Source organism: Pyrus communis, chromosome 10 (genome assembly GCF_041283825.1).
Source record: "Pyrus communis isolate YQ-2024b chromosome 10, ASM4128382v1, whole genome shotgun sequence".
Taxonomy (NCBI): Eukaryota; Viridiplantae; Streptophyta; class Magnoliopsida; order Rosales; family Rosaceae; genus Pyrus; species Pyrus communis.
The window spans coordinates 19,575,575-19,591,528 of record NC_142574.1 but is presented as its reverse complement, the minus strand read 5'-3'; the positions used below and the strand labels follow the sequence as shown (position 1 = coordinate 19,591,528).

Sequence of the window (15,954 nt, the reverse complement as noted above, 5' to 3'; positions counted from 1 at the left end):
TTAATTACTTTTCATAATTGTTATAAGTATTTTTAGATAAAAAAATAATTAAAAAAATGATGAAAAACGTTATTAATCACTAAAATTAGATTTGAAGTTAGGGATGACAATTCTAACTGTTAAAATCAAAAACCATGGATAGTCGTCCGAATGGATTGAATTTGGGTATGAAAATTTGGGTATATTTTGGATATGGGGAAAACTCGTAAATAATATTTGGTTATGGTTTTGGATATGATTATAGGGATCCCCAATCTTCCCAAATCCGGACCGAATTATATATAATATAATAATATTTATATATAATTATCTAGAATATAATTGTATTATATAATATATATATATATATATATATATATATATATTATTCACTGAATCCATTACCTTGAAAATACAAAAGTTGCATTGTGTGAGTTGCATTTTGTGGGCAAGTAAAAATGTTTTGATATGAATCAAAATCTATGAGAATCCAAACCAAACCAATAATACTTATAGGAGATATCAAAGATCAGCCAACATTATCAATGTTTAACTTTAATTTTTATGCTCCACAAGATCCATTCATTAAATCATTTTATACATCAAATATTTAATGACGAAATTAATATTTACTAAATTATCATACGTCAATTGAATAAATATATTTTTTGTATTGACGACAATGGGTATAACTATTAACCGATGGGAAATCCGTTACCCGGTGAGTATGATTATAAATAATATCCAATGGTTAATTGGCAGTTATGGATATGGTTAATTTTTGTGGTTACGAGGATAAATATAACATTTTCGTCCACAAATCGAACTGTTGCAATCCCTATTTAAAGTTAATGTCAAATTTAAGAGCAACCACTTTTGATATCAATCCACATCATGTCACATAAGAATTGACATTTTGCTTGAAAACATTATTTTTTTCCACATGAATTTTTTATTCCTCCTTTTGAAATACTCTTACAAGCCCGTATTTTACAGAGTGGTCCTTGGCTAGTTGGCGTAGGAAGCATTTTGTACATGAGCGAGCAAGCAAGCAAGACTACAAACAATTTTAAAAACTGATGTCGAAATCTAAATATTCTCAAGTTTGATCTTTTCTGGCTCTACATCTTTTCGCCTCTCTTGTAGCCTGTTCCCATCTGCACTTATCATTGAGGCCCCCGCAGATTCCTAGGCTTTTACCCCACATGGAAGGCTGTGACAAATTAATTTACATGTTGAAAAAAGGATTGGATAAATGGAAAAAAACATATGGTCTCCACGCATCGTACGCATCTCCAACCTGTTCACGACGTGACAAAGCATTATCAATTAAATGAATTTTTTTTTGTTTTTGGACAAATTTGATGTCATGAGTAGTGTATAGTATTACCGGATTTTGTTCGGATCCTAATAATCTAAGCTCAAAGATCATTAGATTAAATTTTAACAGTCCGAATCATTTGATTCTTAAGCTCAAATTATTGGAATCCAGAAGGTATCCAGTTCCAATAAATAGGGAGAGATTTCCAAACTTCTATTTTCACTTTTGCACTCCCCTCCTCAATTCTGTTCATTGATTGTTCTTTGAATCATTTAATCTCATGTCTAGAAAAAAAAAATGAGGGAGTGCAAAAGATGAAAATGAGTTGAGAAATCACTCATCTCTCAAGTAACAAAATAACATGTTTCCATACACTCTATTTCTTTTCATGCACACCTATGTTTATTTTTAGACTTTGAAAAATGGCGTTAAAGAATAAAAATAAATGTGTGTGCAATAGGAGAAAAAAGATGCATGCAAATTAGTTCTATAATTAAATACACATACGATAACATAAGTAAATTAATAATATCATGTGATAATGTGAGTGTTACAAAGTAAGTAACAAAAGTTGTGATGAAAAGGAGCTTTCCAAGATCTCACCGTATGCATGTTAGATGTGGTTTGGCAAATTTTGGGGAGGAGGAGGGGGCATATTTACTGAGCAAATAACCTGAGGAGAGGAACAGATCATATAATTCATCAGGACTGGTGGTTCTCATGAAATCTGCTATTGTTGTCGGTTTGTGTGGGAACTGAGCATGGCTGCGTTCTTTGTTGTCAATGCTCAGTGAAAACTTCCTATCTAGGATATCAAACTCGAATTTTCAGCAGGTCCTTCCATGCAAAGTTTCCTTTTTTAGATAATTTATTTGCCTGCTAATTCTCTAGGTAGCACATCGTGTTACTCTGAGTTATGGTAATTGAGTGATGTTTTCCGTTTCACTCTCCACTTGAAAAATAGCAAATTCTTGATGAAATTCAATTCCGGAGTATTTGCTAAAGTTTGAACAGTTTGACGCTGTCTGTGGGAAACGAGCTTGTAGATTACGTTCTTAGCTTGAGAAATATATGTATATTTAACATTCTATTTGTTGATAAATTTTTTTTAGTTAAGTGATTTGTGAATGGCAGGTGTTGGATTTCTGTTTTCAATGGAGGTCTTCAACCTGAAAGATGTTGGAGCAAACCCTAGCAACAAGCAAGCTGCTGATACAGTGGAAATTGGACCAGGAAGCAGTTCTTCAACAAAAACTTCCGCTCCTGCTGCTAAAAGGAATTCCATCACCAAGTGGATGGCATTCGAAACTGCTCAAGCTTCAGCCGATCTGAAAAGCACTTCTGCCACTGATTTAAATGGAGGGCATGCTTCCAATTCCGGCAACAACCAGATTATCACAGAGAAGGCAACCGTAGCAGCAAGAACAGCTGAGTGGGGGGTTGTGGTGAAGTCATCAGATATTGGGGAACGAAGCTTTAAGGGCATATCTGGAAGAAAAAACTCATCAGAGAGATTTGAGTCATCTGCAAGGAATTCTGAGGACTCAAATTATGGGGGTGAGATGGGAAATATTCCAAGGGTTTCTAATGAGTTGATGGCAGCTCTGTCTACACTTCAGCAGACTTTTGTTGTTTCTGATGCCACTAAGCCTGATTGCCCAATTGTGTATGCTAGTAGTGGCTTCTTTGGGATGACTGGGTATTCTTCAAAGGAGGTCATTGGCAGGAACTGGTAAGTTACTAATTTTTAGCACATTGGACCATTTCTGACATTAGACGAATTTTTAGGTTTGCTTATATGTACTGGATAATTAGCCCGTTATGCAGTCTAACATGTTATGTCGTAAATTTTCGATTTAAATTATTTTTCATACCTATTTCAATTTTAATATACAATCAAGTTAATAATCATATTATAGCATACAATGGAGGATTTAGAATTTGAACATTGAGGGTCCTAGTGTTAAATACAAGTGGTTTAGATAGAAATAGAGCGCAAAGCCCACAAAAAAGAAAAAAAAAAAAAAAAAAAATCAGTGTATTCATTTGGTGGGCTTGTTGTGTACATGTCAACATATATGACATATACCAAAACAATCTGATCAGTGATATAAAGAGAATTTGTCGAGTGTCGTTGATGCAGCCTGTTGAGATATACTTAGCATGCATTACATCAAACATTTAGTAGGCATAAACCAAATATTTGAAGGGTCTTCAAAAGATCTTTACATGTATATTTTCCAGACTCGAGTGATATTGAGATCATCTTAATCCCTATTTCCATCCGCCTCTAGTAACATAGTCTGATATAATTGTTCAAGTATCAATTTGGTCCATTTCTAAGACACTTTGTTTTCATTTTCATATACGGTCATTTGATAACATAACATGTTTAACTGCGCTACCTGTAACTACTCAAATGAGATTTTTTTCGTAACTGACGTTTTATGTCTTGCACCCCGACGTTTTAAGCTAAACCAAACAGCTGCTATAAATACATAGTAATTTGAAATTAAGAAGTAATTACCGCGCAGCTTCACTCCCTTCCTTCAGTTCAGTTCAGTCCCCTTTGTAGCAATTTTAGGGGTTCGTTCAATTTAGGTCAAACTTTTCTGAGTTTCAATTAACCAGAAAGTGTGGCTCCACCTCCACGGAGACGAAGAGATCGAAAAGAAAGAAAGCAAGTTGGTGCCCTAAAATTGTGATATTTTGGGTGCAGCCGATTTCTTCAGGGACCGGAAACGGATCGGGATGAAGTGTCCAAAATCCGAGACGCAGTGAAGACCGGGAAAAGTTACTGCGGTAGGCTCTTCAACTACAAGAAAGATGGAACTCCCTTCTGGAATCTTCTCACCATTGCCCCAATCAAAGATGAGCAAGGAAACACCATCAAATTTATTGGGTCAGTCCCCAAAATTCTAAATTTTATGAAACTTTTGTAATTTGAATGCTATATAGAATGTTTTCATTTAGTTTTGATTGATATTGTTTGAGATTTTATTGCAATTTTTTTCTTGGAATAATTTTGAGAAAAAAGTTTACTTCTTGATTTTGCAGAATGCAGGTTGAGGTCAACAAGTACACAGAAGGGGTGAATGACAAGGCACTGAGGGCAAATGGATTGCCCAAGTCACTAATCCACTCTGATGGTAAGCTAAATTGATCAATTTTCAGGGTTTTGTATGGTTGTCTTACTTCATTTTCGATGGAATTGTGTTGTTCATGGATAAGCTCGTCAGAAGGAAAGCGCATTAGGCTCCATCATTGAAGTTGTCCAAACAGTTAAACATCCACGTTCTCACATCCGGGTTGCGAGTCATGACACTGTCAGCATTCATGAGGAGCAGGACAGCCTCAACCTTGATTATGTTCTGCCTAAATCCGCTGCAACTGCAAATGTGATTATGCCTGGTACACAACCTCCTCAATCGGATGTGAAAGGTGATAAGTTTCACAGCGTGAGCTCTCCTATTGATGCGGGCAAAATATCTCGAAAGTCAGGATGTGCTTCCTCCATGGGGTGAGTACATACTATTTTCGTGAGTACATTCTATTTTCCAATCCAATTGTTTCACCACAGTGTTTTAATGCTATATTCCCTTGTATTTTATATTTAAAAGTCGCATTTGAAGTTAGTTAGACCACCATCAGGTGTTTGATGTTCTCCTGCAGCTTTATAACAAGGTCTCTAAGCTCTGCAAGCAGGCATGAAAAAGAACCTATTCTTGAACCGGAGGTTTTGATGACCATAGATATAGAGCCCTCTGACAATTGGGACCATGCGGAAAGAGAAAGGGATATATGCCAAGGATTTGACTTGGCAACCACATTGGAACGCATTGAAAAGAACTTTGTGATTAGTGATCCTAGAATTCCTGATTGCCCCATTGTAAGAATAATTATTTTATTTTAAATATGCAACTTTCTTCCAGTCTCACTCTCAGTCAAATATATTCTGGTTTTCATTTTCCAACTCTCTAAGTTGGTACTGCACTACCACATGGATGCACTATGCCATGGATCTCACATTATATAACCTCATGTAACCACTTAGAGCCATTACTCATGATTTTAACTCAATAGAGTGAGTCAGGTGTTGATTTGTTGTTTTCTAGTGCCAACCTTTTGGAATTGATCTACAATTTCTTGTAGCTTTTATATCCAACTTCTAATGCATCTTGCAAGCCAAACTCAATTTCAAGAACATTACGATACCATTTTAGGTGTAGATCTTTTCTAAGATATCTAGCTGCAGACTACTGATCACTGCATACGATAGGTGATAGTAGGGTTACTTTAGTTTACTTGCTTGCTTTCCTTTACTGGTAATGCATGGCAGAACAAGGTTGCTCATTGTCAATTTGTCATTAATACTAATATTCCCTTACTATTCCCAAGGAAGATTCACTTCACATTTGCCTTTATTATGCACTTAGAAGCATCATGATTTCCTCTGAAAGATTACTTGAATTAAAATGTATGGTTTAAGCGTGGTGCATGTTATATTTTGCGAAAGAGTTTAATAGTCTTTTGATTCTTTTCTGTGCAGATATTTGCATCTGATAGTTTCTTAGAACTGACAGAGTATACCCGTGAAGAAATTTTGGGAAGAACATGTTGGTAGGAAATGCACTCTAATTATGTAGTTTTCTTAACAAGGTCAATTACTTCCTGCTGTATAACTTCAGCATTTCAGATTGTATTCCTGTTATCCCTTTATAATTATCATTTAGGTAAATGAGTCCAGTTTCCCGATATGAATTGTATGAAATTAGAATTAAGACTTATTTGTCATTGTTGCTATCTAATCCCCCTTATCTAGTATATTCTTCATTTGTATGAGAAACTTTATCAGAGATGGCAATAGGAATTTAATCTGCTTTATCTGTTTCATAGTTTTATCCAGAGACCTGAAACAGAGCAAGCAACTATCTCAAAGATAAGAGGTGCCACAAGAGAACAAAGAGAAGTTACTGTCCAGTTGATCAACTATACCAAGAGTGGTAAGAAGCCTTGAAATTTCTGATGCTGTAAATATGCTATAATGGCAATTACTTGAATTATTGGTTCATGCCGGGTGGAAGACAAGAAAATGAACGACATTTAATTGCTAAGTTCCATGCAGTGTATAAATTCTTTTCTGTTTAACTGACTCGATTTGGTTTGGAGGTTTTGTTTTACATTTTTCCTTTCACTAATGGTTAACATTTCTCGAATTGCAGGAAAAAAGTTTTTGAATTTATTTCATTTGCAGCCCATGCGTGACCAGAAGGTAACTGTGTGATTCTTATTGTAGGTTCAAACTTGTTTCTTATCAAATTCTGCTGCATACTTCATTGTGGCGTTTATGTTGAGTCCATTTTAATTTTTATAGGGTGAACTTCAATATTTCATTGGTGTCCAACTGGATGAGAGTGGTCATGTGGAACCTCTGGGAAATCGCCTATCAGAGAGCACAGAGATAGAAAGTGCTAAATTGGTAATTATTTTCCTATTATTTGGATACCGTCTGTAGAACTTAAATATTTATGTGCTGTTGTAGTCATGATGCTGTTGCCTTCCTAATGTGACAGTTCTAAATAGTCAGAATATCGTTTCAAAGCAATACCAGTTATTTTGGAAGTTGGCTAGAATTGAGTTAAATTTCGAATAGTCAGATCATTCAGCATATGTCCCAATTAATTGAGGGAGATAAAAAAGGAGAAGTAGATAGCTAAGTAACAAACTTCAATGTTTTCAAGTTTCAACATACTTTGCATTTAGAAAGAAAATCAACTTACTTTTTTGGGCATTTGATATGATGGACAAGATAAGCAATAAATACATACTCTGAAAACTGCCGGATCTTCTGTTGTCGAATGATCTCACATCAGCAGATTTTCAGTCCATGTGTGGCACACTCTATCCCTGGTTTTATTGATATATATTTAATACCTTTCTCATCTGATACTGCTGATGTTTAAGTGTTTTTCTCTATATTATCAGGTCAAGGCTACTGCACACAATGTTGATGAGGTTGTCCGAGAACTTCCTGATGCCAACTTGGTAAGGTACTCTTTTTGCTCTGAATTAGACTGTCCAATGAGTTGATTGTTTTTCTTTTTTTAAATTAAATATACATTTAAATATATTTGATTGAGATTTTTCAGATTGGGTTAAAAATCGGTATTGAAAAATATTTTAAAATATCTGTGATTTTAATAATTTTACACTTCGTTCATTTTTTATTGCTACATCTTTTACGTAATGATGGGATCTAATATATTTACGGCTATAATTTGGAACTATAGCTGATGCAGATTTTATATTATATCATTATTTAGAGACCAGAAGATTTATGGGCAATTCATTCTCAACCTGTCTGGCCAAGGCCTCACAAAAGGGAGAGTCCTTCTTGGACAGCAATACGGGAGGTACCAATCCATTTTTCAAACAATCTTTTTCTGTTAAACTTCATGTATATTAGGTTAAGAATTTTATTAGTTTACTATAAACTGGTTATCCGGATTCATCTTTATAACTTCCTTACTCTTGTATAGCTGAGGTAGATAGACATACAGGCAATCTTAAAATTAATTGTAAAGTGATTTATTTGAATTGTGTATTGTTTATAACTTGGGAGTGTTTTGACTAACATTGCCATTACTTAGATCAGTATGCAGTTGCATATGTTTTAGCTGTCTTATTTATATGGTGGTGTTGACATGTATTTTAGTTTCTGTAGTCTAGGCCCATACAAGTTACAGTTACTTCATCATGTTCAGAATGAAGATATGGTGTTTATGAGCTTCACAAGTTTTTTCTTAAGCTGTGTCTGTCACTAATGTTTTTTTTATAATCTTATCCGTTTTCTATAGATCACTGCTCGTGGTGAAAAAATTGGTCTACATCATTTTAAGCCTGTAAAACCATTGGGATGTGGTAATACTGGAAGGTACTGCAAATTGTTCACCTTTGTTGATATATGTAATTGAGTGGGGTTCAGCTACAGTTGTTTTTGTCATTTCTCCGTCTCAATTTGTATTTATATTTAGCTTATTAGGCAATCCTTTATACAATGCATACAAAAAATATTCGTTCATCTGGATCTCTAATTTTCAGTTACATTACTATGGTAAATTTGCAGTGTACATTTGGTGGAACTAAAAGGTACAGGTGAACTGTATGCTATGAAGGCAATGGAGAAGTCAAGAATGTTGAACCGCAACAAGGTATGAGCACATAAGAGAACCCCTGCGTTCTTCAGCAATGAATAAGAACATATCCCTGCAGTGTCCAGAAAAGGCCCTTTGCAATTTTGTGCATGATTGCGTGTCATTTGTACACCCTTACATGTCTGCATATCCATAGCTCTTGATTGTAAATGTGTGGTATTTGCACACATACACACATGGATGCCCTTTTTCATTTGTGCAAAAGTGGAATGTGGTGTAATTTCTTTATATGTCACCGTGGTCACATATTGCTATTGTTGGTTTTCAGGTTCACCGAGCATGCATTGAGAGGGAGATAATTTCACTACTCGACCATCCTTTTCTCCCCACACTATACACTTCATTTGAGGTAATTTTGTATATGGATGTTTTGGATGCATGGGATGCTTATGCATGTGCACTAATAGGCATAGAAATCTGATTGAGGGCCAGTTCAATCCTCCATTCTATCTAAATCACATATATCTTGTTATTGACTAAGTCATAAAGGCTAAACCTATTTGGCAACAACATTGGAGGACAGATAAGCACTACCTTCTAACGATTGTACTTGTTTTACAAAGGAATTATTCTTTCGTTTATTTGAATTCTTCTAATTCAAATAAACAAAAGAAGAAATTGGATTTCTCTTAGTTGGAGGGCAGACTTATACAGTTCATTGGACTTTAACATTTCAGTTCTTCAAGGGGATTATTACACTTACAACCTGATTTTTCGACCATTCTCATACTGGTCTGTTATACAAGCTAAGAAGCCATGATTTGTCAAACTAATATGCTTGGCATGCATGACGAGTCAAAATAGATATCCGGACTCTGTGTCTCAAACTCTACAATATTTTATGGACTTCATTTGACATTTGACTTTGTTGGTGTTGGTTCTATAGTTCCTATGTAAAAGAAAGCAAAAAAGGGTTCTAAGGGAGTTGTAATATGTTGGTTAAGTGTCAACAAGTTTTATTTACGCAGTTCAAATTTTTTAATTTACTGTCAAATTTTTTAATTTACTGTTATAGTATAAGTTCAAGTATGCTAATGTTTTTTTCTCATCTCCTCAGACATCCACACACGTTTGTTTGATATCAGACTTTTTCAGTGGTGGAGAGTTATTTGCTTTGCTTGACCAGCAGCCAATGAAATTATTTAAGGAGGAATCTGCGAGGTACTTCTATAATTGTACTCTAACATCTCTCGGTACCATCTTAGAGCTACCGCTTACTATTGCTTGGAATTAATGACTGGAAAGCATTAATCTGTCTATTGCTACTTTAAACTCTTGCTTATGTGGGTTCAAGTTTCCAGGGATATGAGTGCTTTACTTTGTGTTAATTGACTTTCAAAATGAGCCTCGTATCATGAATCCAAATGCGGTCATGCATGCTTTCTTTTTTGCTAGTGATTAAATAAATCCAATTATGACAACTTTTGGATTTGTTTGTGATATAATATAACTAAGGATCTAAAGTGAGGCAGCAGAAGAGTATGATCCATGTTTTCTAGGAGATGCATTGTACTCTTTGGTTGATGTAATAAAAGATTTATTATAAATTCAATTTCCTCTTACGAATTGGTACCAGTCATGGAACAAAATTTTCAGCAGGCTAAAACCCTGCTTTGGCTGAAATGTGATGAAACCATATGCACCCTAATCCTGTTAAGGTAGATTTCAAAATATGGTGGAGACAGGGATACCTTTGGGCATAACTGTGTCCACAACTGCTAGATAACACTTTTATTCAATGTTGTGGATGGTGGACCTTTGGTCGTGTGAAGCAGAAATTGATGTTTGGTACATATGAATTGCAGACTTTTTACTGTTAGATTGATTGCAGACTTTGTACAATTAATGTTTAACCAACTATAAAGTAGCTCTCTTAAGATTAGTGTTTTAACTTTCACTATCTGCCAGGTTTTATGCGGCAGAGGTGGTTATCGCCTTGGAATACCTTCACTGTCTAGGTATTTTGATTTAATGATATGAACAGTTTCTGTGCTCCACTTGACTATTCAATGTTTTTTTCTAATTGTTTTCTACTGCATAAAAAATGGAAGAAAACCTCATGAAGTTATGGGTGTTCTTACCAAATCCTGGGGTTAACATTTACTGTTTATTTAATTTTCCTGACACATAAATTATAATCAGATAAGATTAAGAACGAGGATGTCCAAGAAAGTAGGACTGGCCACATTTGAATATAAGATGAGAGAAATTCGGTTGAGATGGTTTGGACAAGTGAACCGAAGACCTACAGATGCTCTGGGTAGAAGATGTGACTAGAAGACGGAGGGTCAGGGCAAAAGGGGTAGATGAAGATCTAGGAAGATTTTGAACGAGACTATAAGAAAAGATATGGAGTACTTGGAGCTAACAGAGCGTTTTAGGATCCATACAGCCAACTCCACTTAGTGCCATAAGGCTTGGTTGTTGTTGTTGTTGTTGTTGTTGATGATGTAAACTATAATCAGATGTAAGGTGAGTTATTCCCTGAGTATAAGGATTAGCACTTGAAGCACGGGAATCCAACCCACGTTTGACCTATTATAACGAATCTGCATCATTTATGATGAAGAACATCTCAGTTCTTTTGCTTCTTAGCTGACTGTATCTGTGGCTTCTTACAGGAATAGTATATCGCGACCTTAAGCCTGAAAATATTTTACTCCAGAAGGATGGGCATATTGTTTTAACAGATTTTGATTTATCATTTATGACATCGTGTAAACCCCTGGTACAAATCACAATCCTCTTATAAAATAATGTTGCTTCTTTCTTTACAGACTTACTCTTCTTATTTGTTAATATATATATAGATATATAAAATTTTGTGCATTGCACAGATTATAAGGCATCAATCGCTTAACAATAGAAGACGGTCGAGCAGTCAACCACCAGCAACATTTATTGCAGAACCAGTCTCACAATCAAATTCATTTGTCGGAACTGAAGAGTACATTGCTCCTGTACATGATCCCCTTCCATTATGGTTTTAGGTCATCTTACTTTCAATATTTTGATTAGCGGATTAGACAGAAGAGCATGCTTTTTTTTGTATGGTTCTACAATGATTGGTTAACACCTCAGAAAAGATTTTCATGCGTAGTCACTACATGGAACTCAGGATCAAAGTCCCCTATGAGACATGCACGCACGCGCACACACACACACACACACAACACGAGCTTTTCATCAACAATAAAATGTATGCATGTGCTTCATACCATGCTAACTGCTCTGACATTTTGTATGTCATGTTTTGGAATAATTGTATAACTACAAATCTGGTCAGTGTTTCGTCTGCCTGTATATTTTTGAAGCTCTTATAGGTGCTTGGTTTCAGGAGATTGTTACTGGTGCAGGCCACAGCAGTGCTATTGATTGGTGGGCTCTTGGTAAGCAGTAAATTTCACGAAATCATTACTTATGCTCGTGAAGGAATCAATTTTACAAGTACCACTGCTTCCACTGCTTTGAAAATTACTTTGGTATTCAAAAGTGTGCATATAATAAAACTTTGCAATCATGGAGTTGTTCCCCCCCCCCCCCCCCCCCCCCCCCCCCCCCCCTCTCCTAACTCTGTAGCTCCTACTTTCTTGATAGAGCTGTTGTACATTTTTATCACTAATGCTTTTGTTTGTGTTCGGAATTCAGGTATTTTGTTGTATGAGATGCTGTATGGCCGTACACCTTTCAGGGGTAAAAATAGGCAGAGGACATTCGCCAACATCCTGCACAAAGATCTCAAGTTTCCAGGCAGTGTTCCGGTAAATCTAAGATTGAACTGTGCATTAATTCTGTCATTTTGGACCCGGTGATCGTTTGACCTAAAGATGGATGAAGTTTTACTATTGCGTTTGTATTGTCATTATTGGAAGCTTCGAGCTAATTATGCACCCACTAACAGTACTTGATGTTCCAGGTAAGCCTTGCAGCACGGCAGTTGATCAATGCATTGTTGCAAAGAGACCCGGACACACGTTTAGGATCCAATACTGGTGCAAATGAAATCAAGCAACATCCTTTCTTCCGTGGATTTAATTGGCCTTTGATTCGTTGCATGGTAGGCAGACATCCATCATAGAAACACTGGTTTTTAAATACCAATAGTGATCTAGAGAGCCCACCCAGGATTCGAATTCTTAATTACGTCTTGAAATTCTGTGTTTTTTGTATGCAGAGCCCTCCGACATTCTCTTCAACCCATTGAAAAAGATCCAAAGGCCAAGGTTAGAACACGGGAAGATGGAGTCCTTGTAAATGCAGTGGATTTGAATAATTTTCTAAAGGTTCAGTTTAATTTCTTTTGCATAGATTACAATTTTGCCTGCTTGCTTCTGATTTAGTATAATTTTTGTTAAGCTGTCACTGTAGACTTGGTGTTACAGACCAAACGTATGGTATCTGATTGTTATTAGTCATATTTTTGCTTTCGACTTTACAGGACAAGGTCTTTCGGCCCAGTCTTCCTGTACGGCAAACCTCGCCTTCGGAGCATGAAATTCGAATCTTGGAGGCGCAAAGAAGCGCCTGGGGAGGGGGAGTGATTTTGGTGACTGGGTTGGGTACAGCAGAGGTTGTACAAGGAACCAACAGAGAAGTAGCACTTACAACGAGCGAGCTTATTTAACCGCGAATAAATGTTAACCAGATTGAAATTAATGTTAATATGAATGCATGCCCTAACTCCGAAGTTCATGTTTGAATTTATATTGAAGGACTTAATTAACATATAAGCTTTCAATTCAAGGAAACATGTGAAACGTTGGCCTTCATACTACAGTATACAGCCAGTAGCTTTGCCAATTAAGAATAAACCATCCACACAAGATATATAATCAACGACAAATCGGAAACATTTCATTGTACAATCCTTAAACAGCGTATCCAACGACGCACATCGGTGATGATAAAAATTTCAAAAGAATAGTAACAATTTTGATACAGACACACTTCAACGTGTATTGATACAAGAAGTGACCACATGCTTGTTCTTCACTACTTGGTTGCCTGCGCGATTATATTGCTTATCGAACTAGCCTGCTCTTTTGCAGTCTCCACCAATGAATCCTAGAACCGAGAAATAAAATGCAATTAGCAAGAGTAGAAATATTTGATGACGAATGGAACTTATCTAAGAATAATCTGTACCTGCGCAGCTATCAACCGTGCAACTGTTTTCTTGCTCGATTCTTGAAGTTCACCAGCAATCAAAATTTCATCCAGTATATAGTAGGCCTACCACGTTGAATATATTAAACAATCAAGCCAGATATTTACTCCCTTATAAATGTCATATCAAGTTATCGAAATATACATCAGAAAATTCTCACAAGAGGATTGAGGCAAATTATTGCATTGGTTACCAACAATATAGCAGCAACACGTGCGCACAAACAGTAAATACCATCTTCTCTGTAACGCAAGTTCAATAGTCTAAAAAATCGACTCTTAATCAAGCATAACATACATACCTTGTGGAAGTTAAAGATCAAATCCAATTCACAGACCTGTGGGTATAAACATATTAGTACACTGTACAACAACATCCCTTATCAAAATGAAATGAAGAATATAATGCCATCACTCACGCTGCCAAAGTATCGGTCGAGAATCTCAACAAAATGATGAATCATTTCTAGGACCTCTAATTCGTTATCTTCTTGATCAATACACATGCAGAAATACAGACTAGCATATCTGCACAACAGACTCACAGAAATTCAGTAACGGAATTCCAAGACAGGCCACTCACTAATAATTCTGTCCCTAGAAGAGGAAAACACAACCATATTTCTTTGCATCACCTTTTATAAACAACTTTGTATCCTCTCCAATCCACAAAATTACAGAGCTTGGGACCTCTTGCAAGAATCACTCCACTAAGCTCACGAAGAACCTTTGCAACACGCAAGAACACACACACATACGGTGATTAACAATGTGAGAATCAAAAGCCATTCTCATTACAACAACGAAAAAGTGTTCATGTAATTACTCTTCTTGGAGTTATATATTCTAGTGACGATTAAACAACCCCAGAAAACTAGATGAGATTTATCGACAGTACCTTATTTCTTTCCTTTTGAGTATAAGGAGAATACCATTTTGTCAACCTCACTTTTCCTTGTCTGCTTATAAGAAGCACAAACTGAATCTACATCACAATCCATTATCAGATCAGCAACCAAACTAAAAACCCAAATAAAATTCAACCCCAGCAATGCTGTCAAACAACCAATTTCTTACTTCAACACAAATTCCAAGAAAATTTGCGTACTTTTGAGTAATGGCATGGCAAAGATGGATCATACTGTAATTTCCTATAACTACAGAAACCCAGATTTTGTTCATAAGAAAACAAATCGAAACACGAAAAAAAAAAATCCCAGATAAGTAATGATCGATTAGCTAATTCGACCCCGATCTAAAAAATCTAAGTTCGCACAACCCAATCTAAGAAATTGAAATTTGAGGACGAGAAAAGCGAAAACAACTAATTGGTGTATGATGATGTATGAGAAATCGGTTAGAATTACCATGGCTGCGTTCTCTGTGGCGATCGATTGCTTGCTCTTCTTCAAAGCTCGAAGCTTTCACCGAAACCCAGCTCTGCGCTTCTAATCACTGCAAATCTTTGATTTAACTTTCCGATATTCTTAAATTGGGAAGGAACGTTATGAAAGCGGTATTGCCCACCTCCCAATGGGCTCAGGAAAAGCGAGGCAAAAGGCCCGGGTGGCTGAAAACCAACTTCTGAGCCCCCAAAAAGCCCATAAATAAACCCCTTTCAAGTTTCCTTCCAAAAAGCCCAAAATGTAATCAAATTGTAGATTTTGTCTTGTACAAATGTTTAAAGAAAAACAAATGTGTGGAATTTTTTTTTTTTATTTTTTATCAGAAACTATTTATTTATTTGATTTTTATTGTAAAATTTTACTGTTTATTTGTGACTAGTTCTAGTTAAATAACTAAATGTTTTTCAATACAGTAAAATTCTACAAAGATTTTTCAACGACGACCAAAACATTATTTGATTTAGCTTTTAGATCATGAAGGATGTTATGAATTCAACTCAACCATATTGACGTGAGCGCTGGTTGAAAAAGAAAAAAAAAAACCAACTCATTTTTCAATTGTGGCTAACATGGGACCCACTTAACATTTAAAAACCAACTTATTTTTTCAATTGTGGGTAACATGGGACCCACTTAACATTTAAAATCTTAACCTATGTTGTATCATTGTTTTGAGTGGCTGAAATTTGCTTATTTTGACAAGGAACGATATTTGGTATTTTATTAATCAATCGAGAACAATACATAGGTGCCGATTAGATACAATTCTTCAGTGACCAAGAAAATGTTCTAGAGGTTAATTTGCGAATATGAGACAATAATGGTAAACCCCTGAACAACTATCACATGTACGAGAACTTCCCACAAC

At 35.8% G+C, this 15,954-nt stretch overlaps 2 protein-coding genes across 3 annotated transcripts; one reads left to right on the top strand and one right to left on the bottom strand.

The window, feature by feature from the left end:
• Positions 1-1,948: 1,948 nt before the first annotated feature.
• LOC137729630 (phototropin-2) lies at positions 1,949-13,138 on the top strand. Its single transcript, XM_088678082.1, is given in 25 exon segments — positions 1,949-2,191; positions 2,435-3,032; positions 4,020-4,202; positions 4,358-4,449; positions 4,532-4,820; positions 4,973-5,189; positions 5,850-5,920; positions 6,197-6,303; positions 6,523-6,572; positions 6,675-6,779; positions 7,286-7,345; positions 7,624-7,713; positions 8,158-8,234; positions 8,427-8,511; positions 8,783-8,863; positions 9,572-9,675; positions 10,423-10,472; positions 11,136-11,242; positions 11,352-11,474; positions 11,852-11,903; positions 12,163-12,275; positions 12,431-12,571; positions 12,689-12,709; positions 12,711-12,797; positions 12,953-13,138. Coding segments are annotated over 24 exon segments (3,069 nt in total). The 5' UTR covers positions 1,949-2,191; positions 2,435-2,454.
• A 176-nt stretch (positions 13,139-13,314) lies between these two features.
• On the bottom strand, positions 13,315-15,203 carry LOC137729631 (AP-1 complex subunit sigma-1). 2 transcript variants are annotated; one of them, XM_068468625.2, is made up of 7 exons: positions 15,048-15,203; positions 14,579-14,665; positions 14,316-14,407; positions 14,100-14,208; positions 13,983-14,018; positions 13,660-13,746; positions 13,315-13,578 (listed from the first exon to the last, which is right to left on the bottom strand). In XM_068468625.2, exons 1-7 carry the CDS (start codon positions 15,048-15,050, stop codon positions 13,507-13,509), a joined length of 486 nt encoding a protein of 161 aa, XP_068324726.2. In that variant the 5' UTR covers positions 15,051-15,203; the 3' UTR covers positions 13,315-13,506. The 2 variants fall into 2 exon arrangements, with proteins under 2 accessions (XP_068324726.2, XP_088533830.1); XM_088677704.1 differs by having other exon boundaries at positions 14,579-14,639; positions 15,048-15,188.
• Positions 15,204-15,954: the final 751 nt, after the last annotated feature.

Excerpts from the sequence above, each read along its gene's own strand:
- LOC137729631 (XM_068468625.2), bottom strand. Across the intron at positions 13,747-13,982 it reads TGATCTTTAACTTCCACAAG|GCCTACTATATACTGGATGA; the intron begins GTATGTATGTTA and ends TCAACGTGGTAG. Across the intron at positions 13,579-13,659 it reads CACGGTTGATAGCTGCGCAG|GATTCATTGGTGGAGACTGC; the intron begins GTACAGATTATT and ends TCTCGGTTCTAG.